This window comes from Pipra filicauda, unplaced genomic scaffold, assembly GCF_003945595.2.
Source record: "Pipra filicauda isolate LSUMZ 115617 unplaced genomic scaffold, ASM394559v2 scaffold333_size800053_pilon, whole genome shotgun sequence".
Taxonomy (NCBI): domain Eukaryota; kingdom Metazoa; phylum Chordata; class Aves; order Passeriformes; family Pipridae; genus Pipra; species Pipra filicauda.
Genome location: NW_024104458.1, coordinates 625,762 through 640,496, shown reverse-complemented (window position 1 = coordinate 640,496; position 14,735 = coordinate 625,762). Strand labels below are relative to the sequence as shown.

Below are 14,735 nucleotides of genomic sequence, written 5' to 3'. Positions count from 1 at the left end.
CCTGGGGACATGGGAACAATGCCATCCCACCCCGCCGGAGCACCGTTAGGGTTGTACACATTGTACCAGCCTTGGAGCTGGGATGGTAGGAGCAGAAAGGCTGCCCAGGCAGGTGGCCAGAGAGATTTGGGGTGCTGCTGCCTTCATGCTTTCCTGTCTTCTCCTCTGGGCAGATGCTGGAGACAGACACGGAGAAGCTGGGGCAGATGCACTCGGAGGACGGGAAGGCAACCGTGGGTGATGCTCCTCCGGCTGCCGAGGCACCGGCTCCGGCCGAGCCCTGGGATGCCCTGGGAGCCAGCCAGGGCCCTCTCCTGGTGGAAAAGCAGCCAGTGGCCACTGCAAAGGGAGAGGAGCAGCCCAGCTCCCTGCCAGCCTTTGTCATCCCGGAGCTGCGCTTCGACAGCACCTTCAGCCAGAGCTTGGCCGGCGTGGCGGGCAGCACCACGGACGGGGAGGACGACGATGAGGAGGAGGAAGATGAGGAGGAGGAGGATGAGGAGGAGGACAGTGACGAGCAGTACCTGGAGAGGAACGAGGTGAAGCGCAGCAGCATGATCGAGACGTCGGGCTGCCAGCCCGGGTACACGCTGAGCGTGCAGGGCTCCCTGCGGCGCCGCACCCACAGCGAGGGCAGCCTCCTGCAGGAGGCCAAGGGGCACTGCTTCACCTCGGACACCACCCTCAACTGCTCCGACAGCCAGGGCACCACGGCCCGCTGGGCACTGCCCTCCCCCAGGACCCTCAAGAAGGAGCTCGTCAAGAACGGCGGCTCCATCCACCAGCTCACGCTGCTGTTCTCGGGCCACAGGAAGGTATGAGAGGGGGTGCTGGCTCCACGTGGCTGTGGGGGGGACACTCCTGGGATGGAGGTATCCTGGCATGTGGCCCATCACTCCATGGCCACCCTGAGGGGTCAGGAAGGGCCCTGCCACTGTCAGCCTGCTCTGGGAGATGTTTAACACCCCGGGGATGTCACCCAGAGCCCGTGTGCTGGGGCCGTGGGTGGCATCTCCCACCAGTGTGTCCAGATCCTGCAGGGTCCCGTATCCTGGGAAGCCACTCCCACTGAGACTGGTGGAGGCAAAGGTGTCTGTGCTTGCAAAGAGCTGCTCACAGCAGCAGTGAGGACAGGGAAAAGCTGAGCTCCAGAGAGCCTCTGGTGACAGTGTTCCCCAGGGTGCAGGGGATGCCAGGAGCAGTGTGGGTCTCTGCCCCACCAGCCCCTTGCACGGCTTTGAGGGGCCCATCTCAGAGAATAGTTGTGGTCAGCAATGATGTCTGACCCTGCCATGCAGGAGGAGCAGCTGAGGCCGTGCTGAGGGAGCTCTGCACGGGGCTGGTCTGGGGTGCTCCTGTGCCCCCAGAGCAGAGCTGGCCTTGGCTGTGCTTTTGCAAGAAACAATGTGCTATTGCAGAGATCACACAAGGGAAGTGCTGCTGTTCCTGTTCTCCCTGGGTGACCCCAGTGGGTGCTGAGAGTGGCCTTCCCATGGCACCAGCCCCACGCCCTGCTCTGCCCTGCTGAGCCCACACCAGCTCCATCCTCCTGCCCCACGGCTGTGGGTGCTGCCCAAGGCTCTAGTGCTTGGCACAGGACTGCAGTGCATTGCTCAGGACCTCGTTGCCCAGCTCAGGACCTCATTGCCCAGCTGAGGACCATGTCATGCCCCTCGGGATCACCTTGTAGAAAGCAGGGTCACATTCTGCTCGGTGGAGGCTGGTACAGAGTCCTGGGGTTAAACCCACGCTCAGGTTAACCCATGATGGGGTTAAACCACGGTGTGCTTAACTCTCTTCCTGCCAAGCTGTTGCTGCTTGAGAAGCCACCTCTGATGCTGTTTCCTGGAGCACTTTTTGTGCTCAGAGTCCCCTTCCAGCTGGTGAGAGCCCTTCCCAGGCTGACAGCACCACTCATATGATGCTGCTGTGCCCCAAGGTAGCCCAAACCCTCTTGGAGGGTGATGTTTTGGGCTGGGGGGTTCAAACCTGCCCCCTTCCCTCCCCCCATCAAGAAAGGTCACCTTTGTGTCAGGGACACCCTCACTGCCTGTCGCAGACGCAGAGGGAGGTGGTGGCAGTGTCAGTGCCTGCTGATCGGTCCCGTTGGTGCTGCTGTGACAGTCCCTGGAAGGAGGGCTCACAGTGCCCCTGTGTGTGCAGCCCCGGGCCTGCAGCTCTGCCGCTGCTCCAGCGCTCCCGGGGCGGGCTGGGCTGTGTGACACTGCCGAGGGACAATGGGAATGGACCCCGCTCCTGCCCCGGGGGGCTCCAGCTGCACTTCCTGGGCTGATCTGGGTGGATAAACGGAGCTCCTCCAGGACTGAACTGCTCTGGTGCAGATGAGGCTGGGATTTTTGGAGCAGGGATCGGGGAGCCCGTGGTGGGGGCAGTGTGGTGGCTGCACCTCCTGCAGCTCCTGCTTCCAGCCCTGCAGCAGCTCTGGCTGCCTGGAGCCTTAAGCCACTGTCCACGTACCCTCCTGGGGCACCTCTGCCTGCTCCCATTGCCCTTCTCCTGTTCTCCTGTTGCCCTGCTCCCACTGCCTGATCCCACTACCTGATCCCATGGGCTGCCTGCACCCATCGCCTGCTCTTGTCACCCTCCTCCCACTGCTTGCTCTCATCACTCTGCTCCCACTGTCCTGCTCCCACTGTCCTGCTCCCATTGCCTGCTCTGGCTGGTTGCAGAGGGTCCACAGTGGTCAGGGGAGCTGGGCATGGTCCTGGGCCACCACATGCATGGGATTTTGGGCTACTGCCACCCTCCTGCCTACGCTTTGAAGGGACTTTTGTTGGGCTGTGCCTTTGAATAGTTTGATGAAACCTCTGAGGTTTTTGAGGCAGGACACTGATGTACAATTCCCATATGGATCCTCACTCAGCTGCCAAGTACCTTTGTGCCAGGGCGACCACATTCATCAAGGCTCTTGGTTGTTTTCCCCCTCTGGGAGCGTTTCAGAGGGGCTCATTTCGTGTCCCTTTTCAATGCCATGGTGCCCGCTGTGCCTCCCCTCTCCCCTGCTCCCCGCGGCCGGGCTGGGAGGGGGTTGTTTTGGGAAGGCATTGTGACCGGCAGCGCTGGGACTCCCCGGGCGAGCTCCGCCGCTGCCTTTTGTCCCCGAGCCTGTCCGGACAATGGCAGGAAGCGGCCCCGGCTGCGTGTGGCCCCGGCCGGGCCGGGCCGATGTGCCCGGGGAAGGTGCTCCGCGAGGGCCGCATTGTTCGGGGCCGGTGAACTCCGGAAAGCCGGGCGCAGAATGGAAGGAAGTGTCAGAAGCCCCGGGCCCGGCGCTGCGGGGCTGTGCAGAGGGTTCCCACGGCCCGGCCGCCGGGAGATGATCCTGGAAAGCGCCTGGCAGCCCCCGGGAGCGCGGGGATGAGCGGAGTGTGGGGTGGGGCCGGATGCAGGGCCGGCTGTGAGCATCTTCCAAGTCTCATTCTGTAATGGAACGATTGCTAAAGCCCCCGAGCTGTGGTGATCCCAGGGGTGCCCCCCCGGCCCCAGGCTTTGTGACTCGGGGGCTGCACTGGTGCTGCCCTGAGCTTGTGGCACATCCCAGGTCCCCTTGGTTTGCCCAGGCTGCCCTGGGGTGGTGGTCAGGGAGTGCAGCCCTCTGGGTGTTCCTCGACCTTGAAAACTGCAATGATATGATTCAGTTATGGCTGAACTGCTCTGATTTCTTCCTGCTTGGGGACTTCTGGGGGACTCTTGATTGATTTTGGATGCCCAGCCTGCTTCTGGGGGGCTCTGCAGGCTGGGGAGGGGTTCTTGTGCCCACTCAAGATAGCAGGAATAGGAGCATCAGGAATGGGGATGTGGGTGTCCTCCCCACAGGAGGTACCACTGTCAGCATCTTGAACCTGGAGGGTACCTGGGCCACCAGCTATGGCATCTCCTTGGATGCTCCAGGAACACCACGGACTGAAGGTGGCAGAGGATGAGTGGGGGAGTTCCTGTGCCAGAGCAGAGGGGAGCTAGTCCTGTTGCATTGCCATTGAAAGGAGTCCTGTGGATGCCATGGGGCTGGGCTGTGTGGCTGCAGGGACCACGGGGGATGCTGGCCCTGCTGGTTGGTGACACAGAGTGACACTGTGGGTGGTGCTGGTGTGATGAGACAGACACTGTTTCTCTGTTCCCCCCCAGCTGAGTGGAGCCGACCCAGAGTGCAGCTGTGATGAAGGGGACGAGACCTCCCGCAAGAAACGGAGCAGGAGCCTGTAAGTGTCACATTGGGGTGGCATCAGGGTGTACCAGGGCTGTTTGTGGGGTCAGACACCTCTTCTGAGCCTCGCTGGTCCCTGCAGCCTTTGGGGTCCTCCCTGTCTTGTTCCCCCAAACTTTTCTGGACAGAAAAGGGCTCACTTCAGACAGAGAGTGGTTTTTGGGGAGGATGGTGGTGGAGTGTTGGGGACATTGCACAGCCCATTTGGGAGCACCCCTGTTCTTTGACAGGGGGAAGACACAAGCTCTTGCTGGTGGCCTGGGGGAAAACAGCTTCCCAGGGTTCAGGGAGAGGACATGCAAATGGTGAAATCTGAGCTGGGGGCCTCCTTCCCGCTGGCCCCATGCCGGGAGGAGGAATGGGGAGGTGGAATGGGGGGGTTTCCCACTGCGGGTCAGGCTCCAAACCTTGCGGCACATCGCGGTGCGCGGGCAGCGTGCTGGGAGCGGTGAGCACGGGGACCACTGAGGCACGCTGGCAGCCCCTCCACCTCTCCTGGTAAGGCTTTGGGCTGCCAAAAAGTGGCTCTGGGCAAGGACAAGGCAGCCGTGGCCTTTGCTTGCCATGAGCACAGCTGCAGCTGAGGGGGGGAGGATGTTTGGGAACGCACCGCCTCTGGTTTTGGACGCCAGACTGGGGTGTCACGGCCACAGGGGTCCCCTTGGCTGGGTCCTGTGCCCTGGGACACGTGTTTGCGGGCAGGTGGAGGAGCTGCACGTGGTGTGAGCGGCTCAGGGGGTGCGAGGGGGCCGAGCACAGGGGCTGTGCACGCAGCTCGACGCCCCGGCCGGCTGTGCCTCCTGCCAGCGAGCGGCACTGTTGTCCCGCGTGTTCCTCGCCGCAGCCGCCTATTTTTAGCCCTTTTTATTATTCCCCCCCAGCACTTGAAATGAAAACGAATCCCTGCAGCAGGGCCGTCCCCCTGTCCGCGTGTCCCTGCGGCGCTGGGGGAATCGGGCTGGCGGGGGGAGGCTCAGCCCCCCCGGCTTAGCGGGGTCAGGGGCGGTTGCACAGAGGGTTTTCTCCTCACCTTGAGCCGGCAGTGGATGCTCTGGGGAGCCTCTTGCCATCGCACAGCCGGCTATTGGCTGTGCCAGCCGCCCGCGGGGGTATTTATGGTGCCAGTGCCGGGGCTCGGCACTCGCCTCCCATCCCGGCAGCGCTGCCGGCCCCATGTACCGCGCCATGGTGGACTTATCCGAAAAATACCTGGAAAGGTAGGACCGCAGCATCCCGCGAGGAAGGGTGATGTGCTGTGCGGGGCGTGGTTTGCAGCAGTGCAGGGGGATGTACGACCTTGCGGTCACGTCTGGGGGCAGGGGCAGGTCACTTTGTGGAGGCAACTCCAGAGTGAAACCAGCAATTTTTTATTGAATTGTTTTTGCTGAGACATTTATCCTGCAGTCTGGCTGTAGCTGTGGGCTGTGTGTGCCCAGGGCTGTCACAGCCTGGGTTGGTGCCACTTGCTCTTTATTTGCAAGAGGAGCAGCACGTGTAAGTCGGGGAACGTCCTTAGGAGGTGCTCGCTGGTGTGTTGCAGCTGGAAAATCCACCCACGAGCCACGATCACCTGCGAGCCCCAAAACCCAGTGTGTGGCCAGCTGGCACTGTGCCCAGGGCTCTGCGGGTGGAGGTGACCCACGTGTGCCACACACACAAGGGCTGTTCAGTGCTCTGCCAGCCCTGCCGGGCGCCGGGCTGCTGCCCTGCTAAACTGGGAACACTGCTAAAATTGTTGTTGCTGGAGGGTGTGTGGGACGGCTTGTCCCGTGTGGTGGCTGGTCCTGGGCTGCCGGCAGTGCTGGCAGGGCGGTAATGGGAGGCAGATGGTGTTTGGAGTGTGAGGCTCTGTGTTTGGATCCGCTTTTCCCACGTTAGTGCTGAGCTGGTGCCTGGCAGGTGGCTGCAATGGGATGTGTGTCCTGCTGGAACCACAGCCCAGGTGGTGTGAAGGCACCAAAACTGTCCATGTCCCTCCTGAGGGCATGGATGGCACCGGGGACTGGGGAGGGGGTTATTGCCCTCTACAATCCTTCCATGGCTCAGGGTGCTCAGCACTTGAGGGACTGATCTCTGTGGTTGCTGCAGCTCCTTTTTTTCCCTGTGGATCGCTGTATTTTACCCTCCCAGGACTGGAGAGAGCTGTGGGTCTGGAGAGTATCACTTGGGGTCTGGGTTGCACCCTTGTGTTGAATCCCTCCTGTGCCTCTCATGTTCCTCCCCAGCCCTGGGATGGCCTGGCCAGGCAGAGGTGGCTCCTCTGAGCATCTTTGCACACCCACTGCTGTGCAACCCGTGGGAGGTGGCAGGGGTGAGCTGGCCATGCCGCCCTGAGGTCCCATCCACCCTGGTGGCCTTGGTGATGGGTGCAGGATGAGCATCCCAGGCCACCCTGGGTGTCCCTGCTCCTGTGCCGGCGTGTCATGCACGAGCTGTGCCACGAGGGGACAGCACCGTCCGCGCGTCCTCCCCGTCGCCTCCCGCACCTCCTGTCCCCTGCCTTGGCCCTGGGCAGCCCTCGCAGGGCCGGGCTGGGGCTGGGCTGGGCTGCGGGGGTCTCATTTTCCCATGGCACTTGCCAAAAATCTTTGTCCTGCTTTGTGCTGGCGGCAGTTTCCCGGGGGCACCCTGAGCCCTGTGCCCGGGTGCACATCGGTCTGTCCGTCCAGGGACAGCAGAGCGGGGACCTGAGCAGGGACAGCGTGGGGTGTCTTTGCCCCAGGGCCCGTCGGTGCCATTCGCTGCCAGTCCCAACCACCCTGTCACGGGAGTGTCCCCACGGCCTTGCCCGTCCCGGGCTGGCACCGGAGACACGTGAGCACCAGTGGGTGCCCAGCCCTGTCCACGCAGCGGGGACACAGGGCAGCGCTGCTGTCCCCGCTCTGCTCCTCATCCCGCTCCGCCCCATCGCCGGCCCCGCTGCCTTCCCGGGATTCCTGCGCTCTATAAATAGCCCTCGTAAATCCTCGCCGCGATTATTTTTCCCCGCCGTCTCTTGAAAAGGCCCCACTATCCGCCCTCCTCGGCGCTGATTTTTTCCACCTTTCCTCAAGTTTCCCCAGCAACGGCAGAGCCGCCCGAAGCAGCGGCGGGGCTGACACAGCCCTCGCTCCCCCCCGCCCCGCGCCGCGTTTAAAGCCCCAGGGCAGAGCCCTCCCGGCTCCGCGCTGGCCGCTCCCCGCGCCCGAGCCGCCGCTCCCCGCGGGGGCTGCCCCTGCAGCCATGCCCTTCTTCCGAGACCTCTCCAAGCCCCAGCCGCTGGAGTTCCACGCCGAGATGCTGCTGGCGGTGCAGAGACCCCACAACGGCAGCTTGCAGCGCCGGCACACCATGAAGGAGTAGGTGGAGGGCGCCGGGAGAGCGGGGAGAGGCTGCCGGAGGGTCCCCCCTGGGTGCTGGGTGTCCACCCCGACCCCTCGGCCGCCTGCTAAGAGTTGCTCTTCTCTCTAGAGCCAAGGACATGAAGAACCGGCTGGGGATTTTTCGGCGGAGGAACGAGTCCCCCGGAGCCAACCCCTCCGGCAAGCTGGACAAAGTGCTCAAATCCCTCAAGTAGGTGCTGCGAGAGGGGGGAGTGGGGGTCGTGGGGATCGGGGGTCGTGGGGATTGGAGACCGCAGACACAGGGGATCAGGGACCGTGGGGATCAGGGGCTGTGGGGATCGGACACCATGGGGATCAGGGATCAGGGGCCGTGGGGATCAGGAGTTGTGGGAATCGGAGAACATGGGGATCATAGATCATCTGCTGCGGGGATGGGGGTTTGTGGGGATCGGGGGCTGTGGGGGCTTGGGGACAAGCTGCAATCAGGACCTCCTCACCTCCTGGCAGGCTGGTTTCACCCCATTTAGGGAAGCTGTGGACAAGCAGTTTTTGTATCTGGAGGAGCATTAAAAGTACTTTTTGGCTGAAAATTCCCCCAAGTGGGTGGGAGGTGCTGCCTGGGCAGTGGCACAGCAGCAGCTTGTGTTGGAAATGTACCTGATGGCAGCAATCTCCCAGTGCCTGTACATGGAACTTTAACCAGCTGGAGGATGGTTTGAAAAACCACTTTGCTCTGGAAATGCTCCAGCAGCTGGAGACGAGCCCTCCCTGCTCTTGCTCCTGACAGCTTCTCCGGCTGCTTCAGGGGCAGCTGAAATCCCACTTTCCTGCAGCTCCTGGGCATCACCCAGAACTTTTCCAATTCTTGCTCAGGCACCCCAAGTGGCACAGCTGCCTGCACAGACCTCCTTGTGTCAGATTCTCTTCCTACCAGTCTAAAGGCAGAGGTTTCCCTCTGGCAGAGCTGCTGTTGTGCTGCCTGGTGCAGAGCTCAGCTCTGCCTGCAGCTGCCCTGGCAGTGCCAGTGCCAATGTGAGAGCCGGGGCCAGCCCCACCGGGGCACACAGCATGGCTTTGTCCACTGGAAATGTTGAGCAGGAGGCCGATTTGGGAGCCAGGACCAGCCCTGCTGGGCACACAGCCTGGCTTTAGCCACTGGAAATGTTTAGCAGGCGGTGAAAGTGGCTTTTGCTGCTTTGCTTTGCTAACGCTCCGTCCTTCTCCCGCAGGCCCACTCCCGAGGAAGCACTCAAGTGGGGAGACTCCCTGGAGAAGCTGCTGCTGCACAAATGTAAGTGTATGTCCACCTCTTCCACTTGTGTTTACTGCCAGAGGAATATCCAGACACGTGCATGGATAAAGCTGGGATTTCCTCTGTTAATCCCTTCCGGTGTTTGGGGACAGACCATGAAGAGAAATCAGGCTGTCCCTTGTCTGCTGCTCCTGCCTGGCCCAGGGAGGGAGTTGGTGACAGAGGCCAAGGGGAGCAGCTCAGGGCTGCAGCCCCCCTGTTTGGGGAGGAAGTGATTCATGTCTGTGCAGTGGGACTGTGGAACAGGAGCTGCTTTAGACATCCCCTTCTCACATATCACAGCTGGGGCACCCCACATCATGATCATGTCCTGCTCCCAGCCCATAGGGATGGCCAGGGGGTCCTGTCCCCGTTGCTCCCACTCCAGCCCAGCCTCCCTCTTGGCTCTGTGCATGCTGGAGGTGTGGATTCAGCACACAAACGGGTTGTGTTGCTGTGCTGGCCCGGCAATGCCATCACTGCCTGTTTGCACAAGGGGGTTTTTAGGACACAGTGTGGGGAGGTGGTTTAGGCTGCAGCTTTGCAGGGTTGTTGGGCTGAGGGTCTTGTGGGGCCATTCCCTGCCTGGGAGCCGTGAGTAGAGACGTGTCCCTGTCCCCACAGACGGGCTCGCTGCCTTCAGGGCCTTCCTGCGCACCGAGTTCAGCGAGGAGAACCTGGAGTTCTGGCTGGCCTGTGAGGAGTTCAAGAAGATCAAATCCCAGTCCAAGATGGTCTCCAAGGCCAAGAAGATCTTTGCTGAGTACATCGCCATCCAGTCCTGCAAGGAGGTGAGGGCTGGCTCCCGCGCTGGCGCGTGGCTCCCTGGCACAGGGAGCTCCCTGCCTGGGAGCTGCTCATCAGCCCTGGTCTCTCTGCCCACAGGTCAACCTGGACTCCTACACCCGGGAGCACACCAAGGAGAACCTGCAGAACATCACCCGCAGCTGCTTCGACCTGGCGCAGAAGAGGATTTACGGGCTCATGGAGAAGGACTCGTACCCCCGCTTCCTGCGCTCTGACTTGTACCTGGACATAATTAACCAGAAGAAAGCCAGCTCCCCGCTGTAGACCCAAGGACTGTCTCGGGGCAGGCTGGGAGCTGTGTGTTTACATGGAGTTGGGCAGTGAAGGCCTTCCTGGGAGCCGGCGGGAGCGTGTTTTCCTGCTGCCACTCGTGCCCCCAAGCCATAATTCCTGCAGCAACGGACGTGGGGCAGCTGAAGGCACCGAGCTTGGGGCCAGGGGGACCGACACACCAAGCAGTCTGGTACTGCTCCATCGCGGGTACGACGCCTTCGGGGTGACTCCGGCGTGGATTTTAGCCAGGAGGGGAGCTCCCACGAGACTACTGTGAAGCAGTGCCCCGGCTGTGAGCGTTCCTGGAGGGCGGCGAGTGATCCCAGATTGCCGAGGAGGAGTTTTGAGCAGGGCTCCAGCGAGGGGGACAACAGCACCACCATGAACACCACCCCGGATCAAAGCCTCGTGGCCTGGCCCAGCCCCAGGATGCTGCTGTGCTTCCCCGTGCCGTGGTGCCTCCCGGCTGCCCCGCGGCAGCAGCTGCAGGAGCCCGGCGCCTCCTCGGCTCGTCCCCCGGGAGCAGGGAGAGCCGGGTCCTCCCCCTGCGCGGGGGGTGTGCAGACCACCCCCTCCCACCCCACCCCTGGTTTATTTATTGACCTCCTCTAGCTGGACGTTACTGTGTAATAGGAAACCCCCGTGTCCTTTCCCGTTCCCAGATGACAAGTGCAATATTTGTGTGTGTCGCGGCCGAGTTCTCCGGCGGAGTGGATGCCTTTTTTTTTGGGTGTGTACATTTTGTAAGTAGCGGGTTTTACCTGACAGACCATTCCCTGGCAGCAGGCCGCTGGGGGAGCCTGGTGTATATATCTCATGCCCTGACGACGGAGGGTTTGGCGATGGAGAAAAGCAGCTCTGTGAAGCAGACGCTCTCCTGACTCTGGATAACAATACTGTGTTTTGGGAAGCGGGGGTTCCTGCTGGCCCTGGCAGAGCGGGGTGGACTGCCTGCCTCCCAGTTTACAGTGCAAAGCATCTCTGCAGCTAGAAAAAAAAATACATTGTCATGGTCATAGGTAAATAAAAGGAGAATATAATTTCTTGTAGCTGCCTTTTCTTTGTGGCACGTTTGTCAGCACTGGTGGAGCCCTCGCTTCACCCAGGAGCATAAAATCCTATTAGTGCATGGCTAAAGAAGGGAAAATCTGGTTCCATGAATTTCTGAGCTGTTTTTTATGATGGACCAGCTGCCAGATGCTCCTGAGGCCAGGTCTGGGTGCAGGAACACAGTTTTGCCCAAAACAAGACTGTTCCCAAGGCCTGTGGTCACTGTTTAAACACGGCAGGGCAGGAACCTCTGACCACGGGAATGCCCAGGCACACAAGTGACCTCCTGTAGCTCTGGGTCCCTCTGGGGATGCACCAAAAGCAGCAACAAAAAGCCCAGCAGTGCTATTCCAGGTCTGTGCATGGCTTGGCAGGGCTGCTCCTCCCCAGCAAGGGCAGCACCCTGGCAGCTCTGGTGTGGGATGCAAATGTTTTTTAAAGGCTGTTCCTGGTGTGTTTGGTAGAACACCAATGTCCCTCACCTGCTTGTGATCACTCAGGAATGTGCTTCTGGTGCCACAGGGCTGTGCTGAGCCATGGGATGGCTGCCCAGAGGTGCTGCTGGAGATGCCCAGGCTGCCCCAGCAATGCCACCTGGGTATCAGCTCTGCCCAGCAGATACCAGCTCTTCTGGGGAACTGTCTGTGTTTCCCCTCTTTAAACAGCCAGCAGGTGATGGCCAGGTGGGGAATCTGAGGCAGAGCTGAGGGTTCCCCTCAGGTCTTGGCTGGAGGTATCAGGGTTGGTGGGATGCCTGTGTGGCTCTCCTGGAGTTGCTTTTGGCACCCCAGGCTTGAGGCCAGTGTGACCCAGTCACTGACCCTGGAGCTGCTGGGACCCAGTGGGTGGGTGCACCCTCCCAGCTTCCTCCTCCAAGCCAGACCCTCCTCTTTCTCCTGACATTGCTGAGAGCCTTCATCTCCTCTCTGTCTCAGCTCGGAGGGTTTCCCTCCATATCTGGAGTCATCACAGATTTTCTTGCACGTCCCTGCTTTCTCAGTCCCCCACGTTCCCCTGATCTCCCTTCACTCCACCCCAAGCCATCAGTGTTAGGAAACTTGCAGAGTTCCTTTGTTGGTCCCCCACTCCATGTCCCCAGGCTCCCAGGGGCAGCCACAGGGGCACTGGGCTCAGGGGGCTCTGGGGGTACTGGGCAGCTCAGTACCTGCCATTGCCTTCTCTCTGCCCTCAGTGCCAGGTCCTGTGGTGCTGCTGATTCCCAGGAGCATCCCAGCCCCCAAACCACGCTGTGTTTTGAGCCTACAACCTGCCTTGCCCGTGGGAATTCTCCCAGCCCAGGCAGGCAGGGAGAGCTGGAGCTGCCTTGGGACATGTGGGACAGGAATCTGGTGCTCGACTTTGATCCCTGCAGGGGACAGAGGCACCAGGTGTGTGTGAGAGGAGGAGCCCTGGGCACGTGGGGTGAGTCCCTGGAGCAGATGGAAATAGCCCTGGGTGAGTGGCAGGAGGGGGGTTATTGCTGTAAGAGAATTTATTGCTGACCTGCAGGGCACTGGGTCACAGGGCAAACACCATCCCCATCCCCACGTGTGGGGAGCACTCGATTCCAGGGACAGGCAGGGCTGGGCTGAGAACTGGAGATGCCACGTGCTTGTCCCATGTTTTCCTGGGATGGCCAGTGCCCTCTGCAGCAGGACAGGTCTCATCATGGACCTTGTGGTGACACTGAAGCACAGCTTAGTCCCCTCTGTGCTGCAGCAGAGGAGCTGTGCCAGCTTCCCCAAGACTTTGTGCCTCAGGGCGAAGGATATGGGGAACTTGGAGCATCTGGATGGGGACTGGGTGGGGGAGGTCAGTTCACGGAGAGGGTTTGTTCTGAGGGACCCTGGTTGGGATGGAGATACAGCCCCACTGCTTGAGCAGCAACTTGTGCAGGAGATTAGGGGACAGGGAGCTGCTACAGGGACACTGAGCTTACAACACAAACAGAAGGGGGACAGAAATGTCCTTATTTAGCACAAAACAAGATGTCCAGGACAAAATCCAATCATGAAAAGAGAAGAAAATATTGACTTGTCAATGCCAGTGCCACAAGCCTGAGCAGTAGAAATGGGAATTAGGTATTCCTGATTCCCAATTCGAGGCACAACCTCAACCCAAGCAGAGCTGCTGATAGCTGGAGGGATGTTCCCAGGGCAGCAATGCTAAAATCCTGGGGGAGGTCACCTGGCTTCGGATGGCCCTGGGGGTGGAGAAGTGGCCATTACCTGTAGCCAAAGCCACCTAAGCCATGAAGGTGGTGGGTGGCACAAAGGGGACAGTGACAGGGTGACAGCCCCTCCTGGGCTCATCCCAAGGCTCAGGTGTGTGCAGGCAGCTGCCTCTGGCCATTGCTGCCCTTTCACACTGTGGGCAAAGGCAATTTCCCAGTGTGGAAACCATTGCCTTCCAAAATAGGGAGCACCTTATCTCAGCAGATAACCAGGATTTATCTCAGGGCTAAAAATGAGTGGTTGCTGAGTTGCAAGTAGTCACAACTCGCTGTGTTTGTTATGTGCAAACAGAGCAAAGTCCACCCTGGAGCGGGTGCTCTCCGGTCATTCCTGGGACAAAGCTCACCCAGCTCAAGGCAAAGCACCCCAGGGAAAGGATTTATGTGGGAAAATGGGAATAATCACCAGAAAGGGCTGAAAGCCTTGATAGGTTCAAAAAATGACCTGATCCTGTATGTGAAAAAGGTTAAGACTCCTGGGAAAAACATCTTAAGGTTTTAACATCCCAGTTCCCTCACACCCTCAGGGATGAGGAGGTTGGGATGAACCAAAAGCACTTGGGGAGGCTGGTAAAAGTCTTACCTGTCCCAGGTGATGGGTTTGACCCTTCAAGTGTCCCTCAGCTCAGTATTTCATCACCTTCCTCATGCAGCAGCCAGAGGTGTGTGCAGGGGTCACCTGTGATTTACAAAAGCAAATGAACTTCTGAAAATAGCAGGTACATGAAAATCCAGCTCAGGCTGTTGAGAACCTCTTGGATGAAGATTTATTGGGAGAAGGTAATGAGCAGTGTGGGCATCCCATGCTGGGGTTGTGCTGTGAGGCCTGGCTTGGCAGGTGAGTGTTTGCAGCACTGGGGTTGCAAGGGGCTTCATTCCAGAGCTGGCAAATAAAAAGTTTGCCTTTTTATTTCTACAGAAATGAAATCTTACCTTTCTGACAGGTATGCACTGTGCCCTGAGACACCTCAGCAGTGCACAGTCTTTCCCGGGCTTTTCCAAGGCACCCATCCTGGAGTATAAACTTACCCAAATAAACATAACTTTCTACTTAGCAAAATAATTCCTTGGACCCCTGATTAGACAAATATTCTCAGAATAGAAACAAGGCTACTTTATAGCCACAGACTAAACATAGCTTGGCAGTCAGATACTGAAACTGCCGACACAAGAATTCCCCTGCTCGGGGAAACAGCTGACCTGCGAGTTCCTTCACCCCTCTCAGAGCTACCAAGGCTTATCAGGAGCACTCTGAGCTCTAATTTGGGTGGCTGAGGTGCCCAGGAGCTGCCTGGAGAGCGGCCACGGGAGCACCCAGTCGTCTGCCCGGCGGGGATGGAGATCAGGGTTGGTTTGGGTTTGTCTGGGGACTTTGGCTTCCCCTGGGTTTGATAAGGACCTGAGGGTGCAGAGTTGTGTTTGAGGGCTCTTGTCCTTCCAGATGGTGACCCTGGTGACTCTCAGAAGAGCTGGATGGGGCAGGTGAGGGGGGTACCCAGCTTGGCAGTGCCAAGGGTTGTCATCCTGCCCAGG

The 14,735-nt window shown here is 59.9% G+C and overlaps 1 protein-coding gene across 7 annotated transcripts in view; it reads left to right on the top strand.

Annotated features, from left to right (window-relative positions):
* RGS3 (regulator of G protein signaling 3) overlaps positions 1-10,968 on the top strand; it is a 93,798-nt gene extending 82,830 nt beyond the window's left edge. For 5 of the 7 annotated variants that reach the window (XM_027727229.2, XM_027727230.2, XM_027727231.2 and 2 more), the window contains 6 exons: positions 174-815; positions 4,147-4,220; positions 7,676-7,777; positions 8,778-8,839; positions 9,464-9,630; positions 9,725-10,968. In XM_027727229.2, coding sequence (XP_027583030.2) covers positions 174-815; positions 4,147-4,220; positions 7,676-7,777; positions 8,778-8,839; positions 9,464-9,630; positions 9,725-9,910 — 1,233 coding nt within the window. In that variant the 3' untranslated portion in view covers positions 9,911-10,968. Of the gene's footprint in view, positions 1-173; positions 816-4,146; positions 4,221-5,139; positions 5,443-6,876; positions 7,564-7,675; positions 7,778-8,777; positions 8,840-9,463; positions 9,631-9,724 lie in introns of those variants that run through there. The other 2 variants (XM_027727233.2, XM_027727232.2) reach the window with 2 other exon arrangements.
* The last annotated feature ends 3,767 nt before the right edge of the window (positions 10,969-14,735 follow it).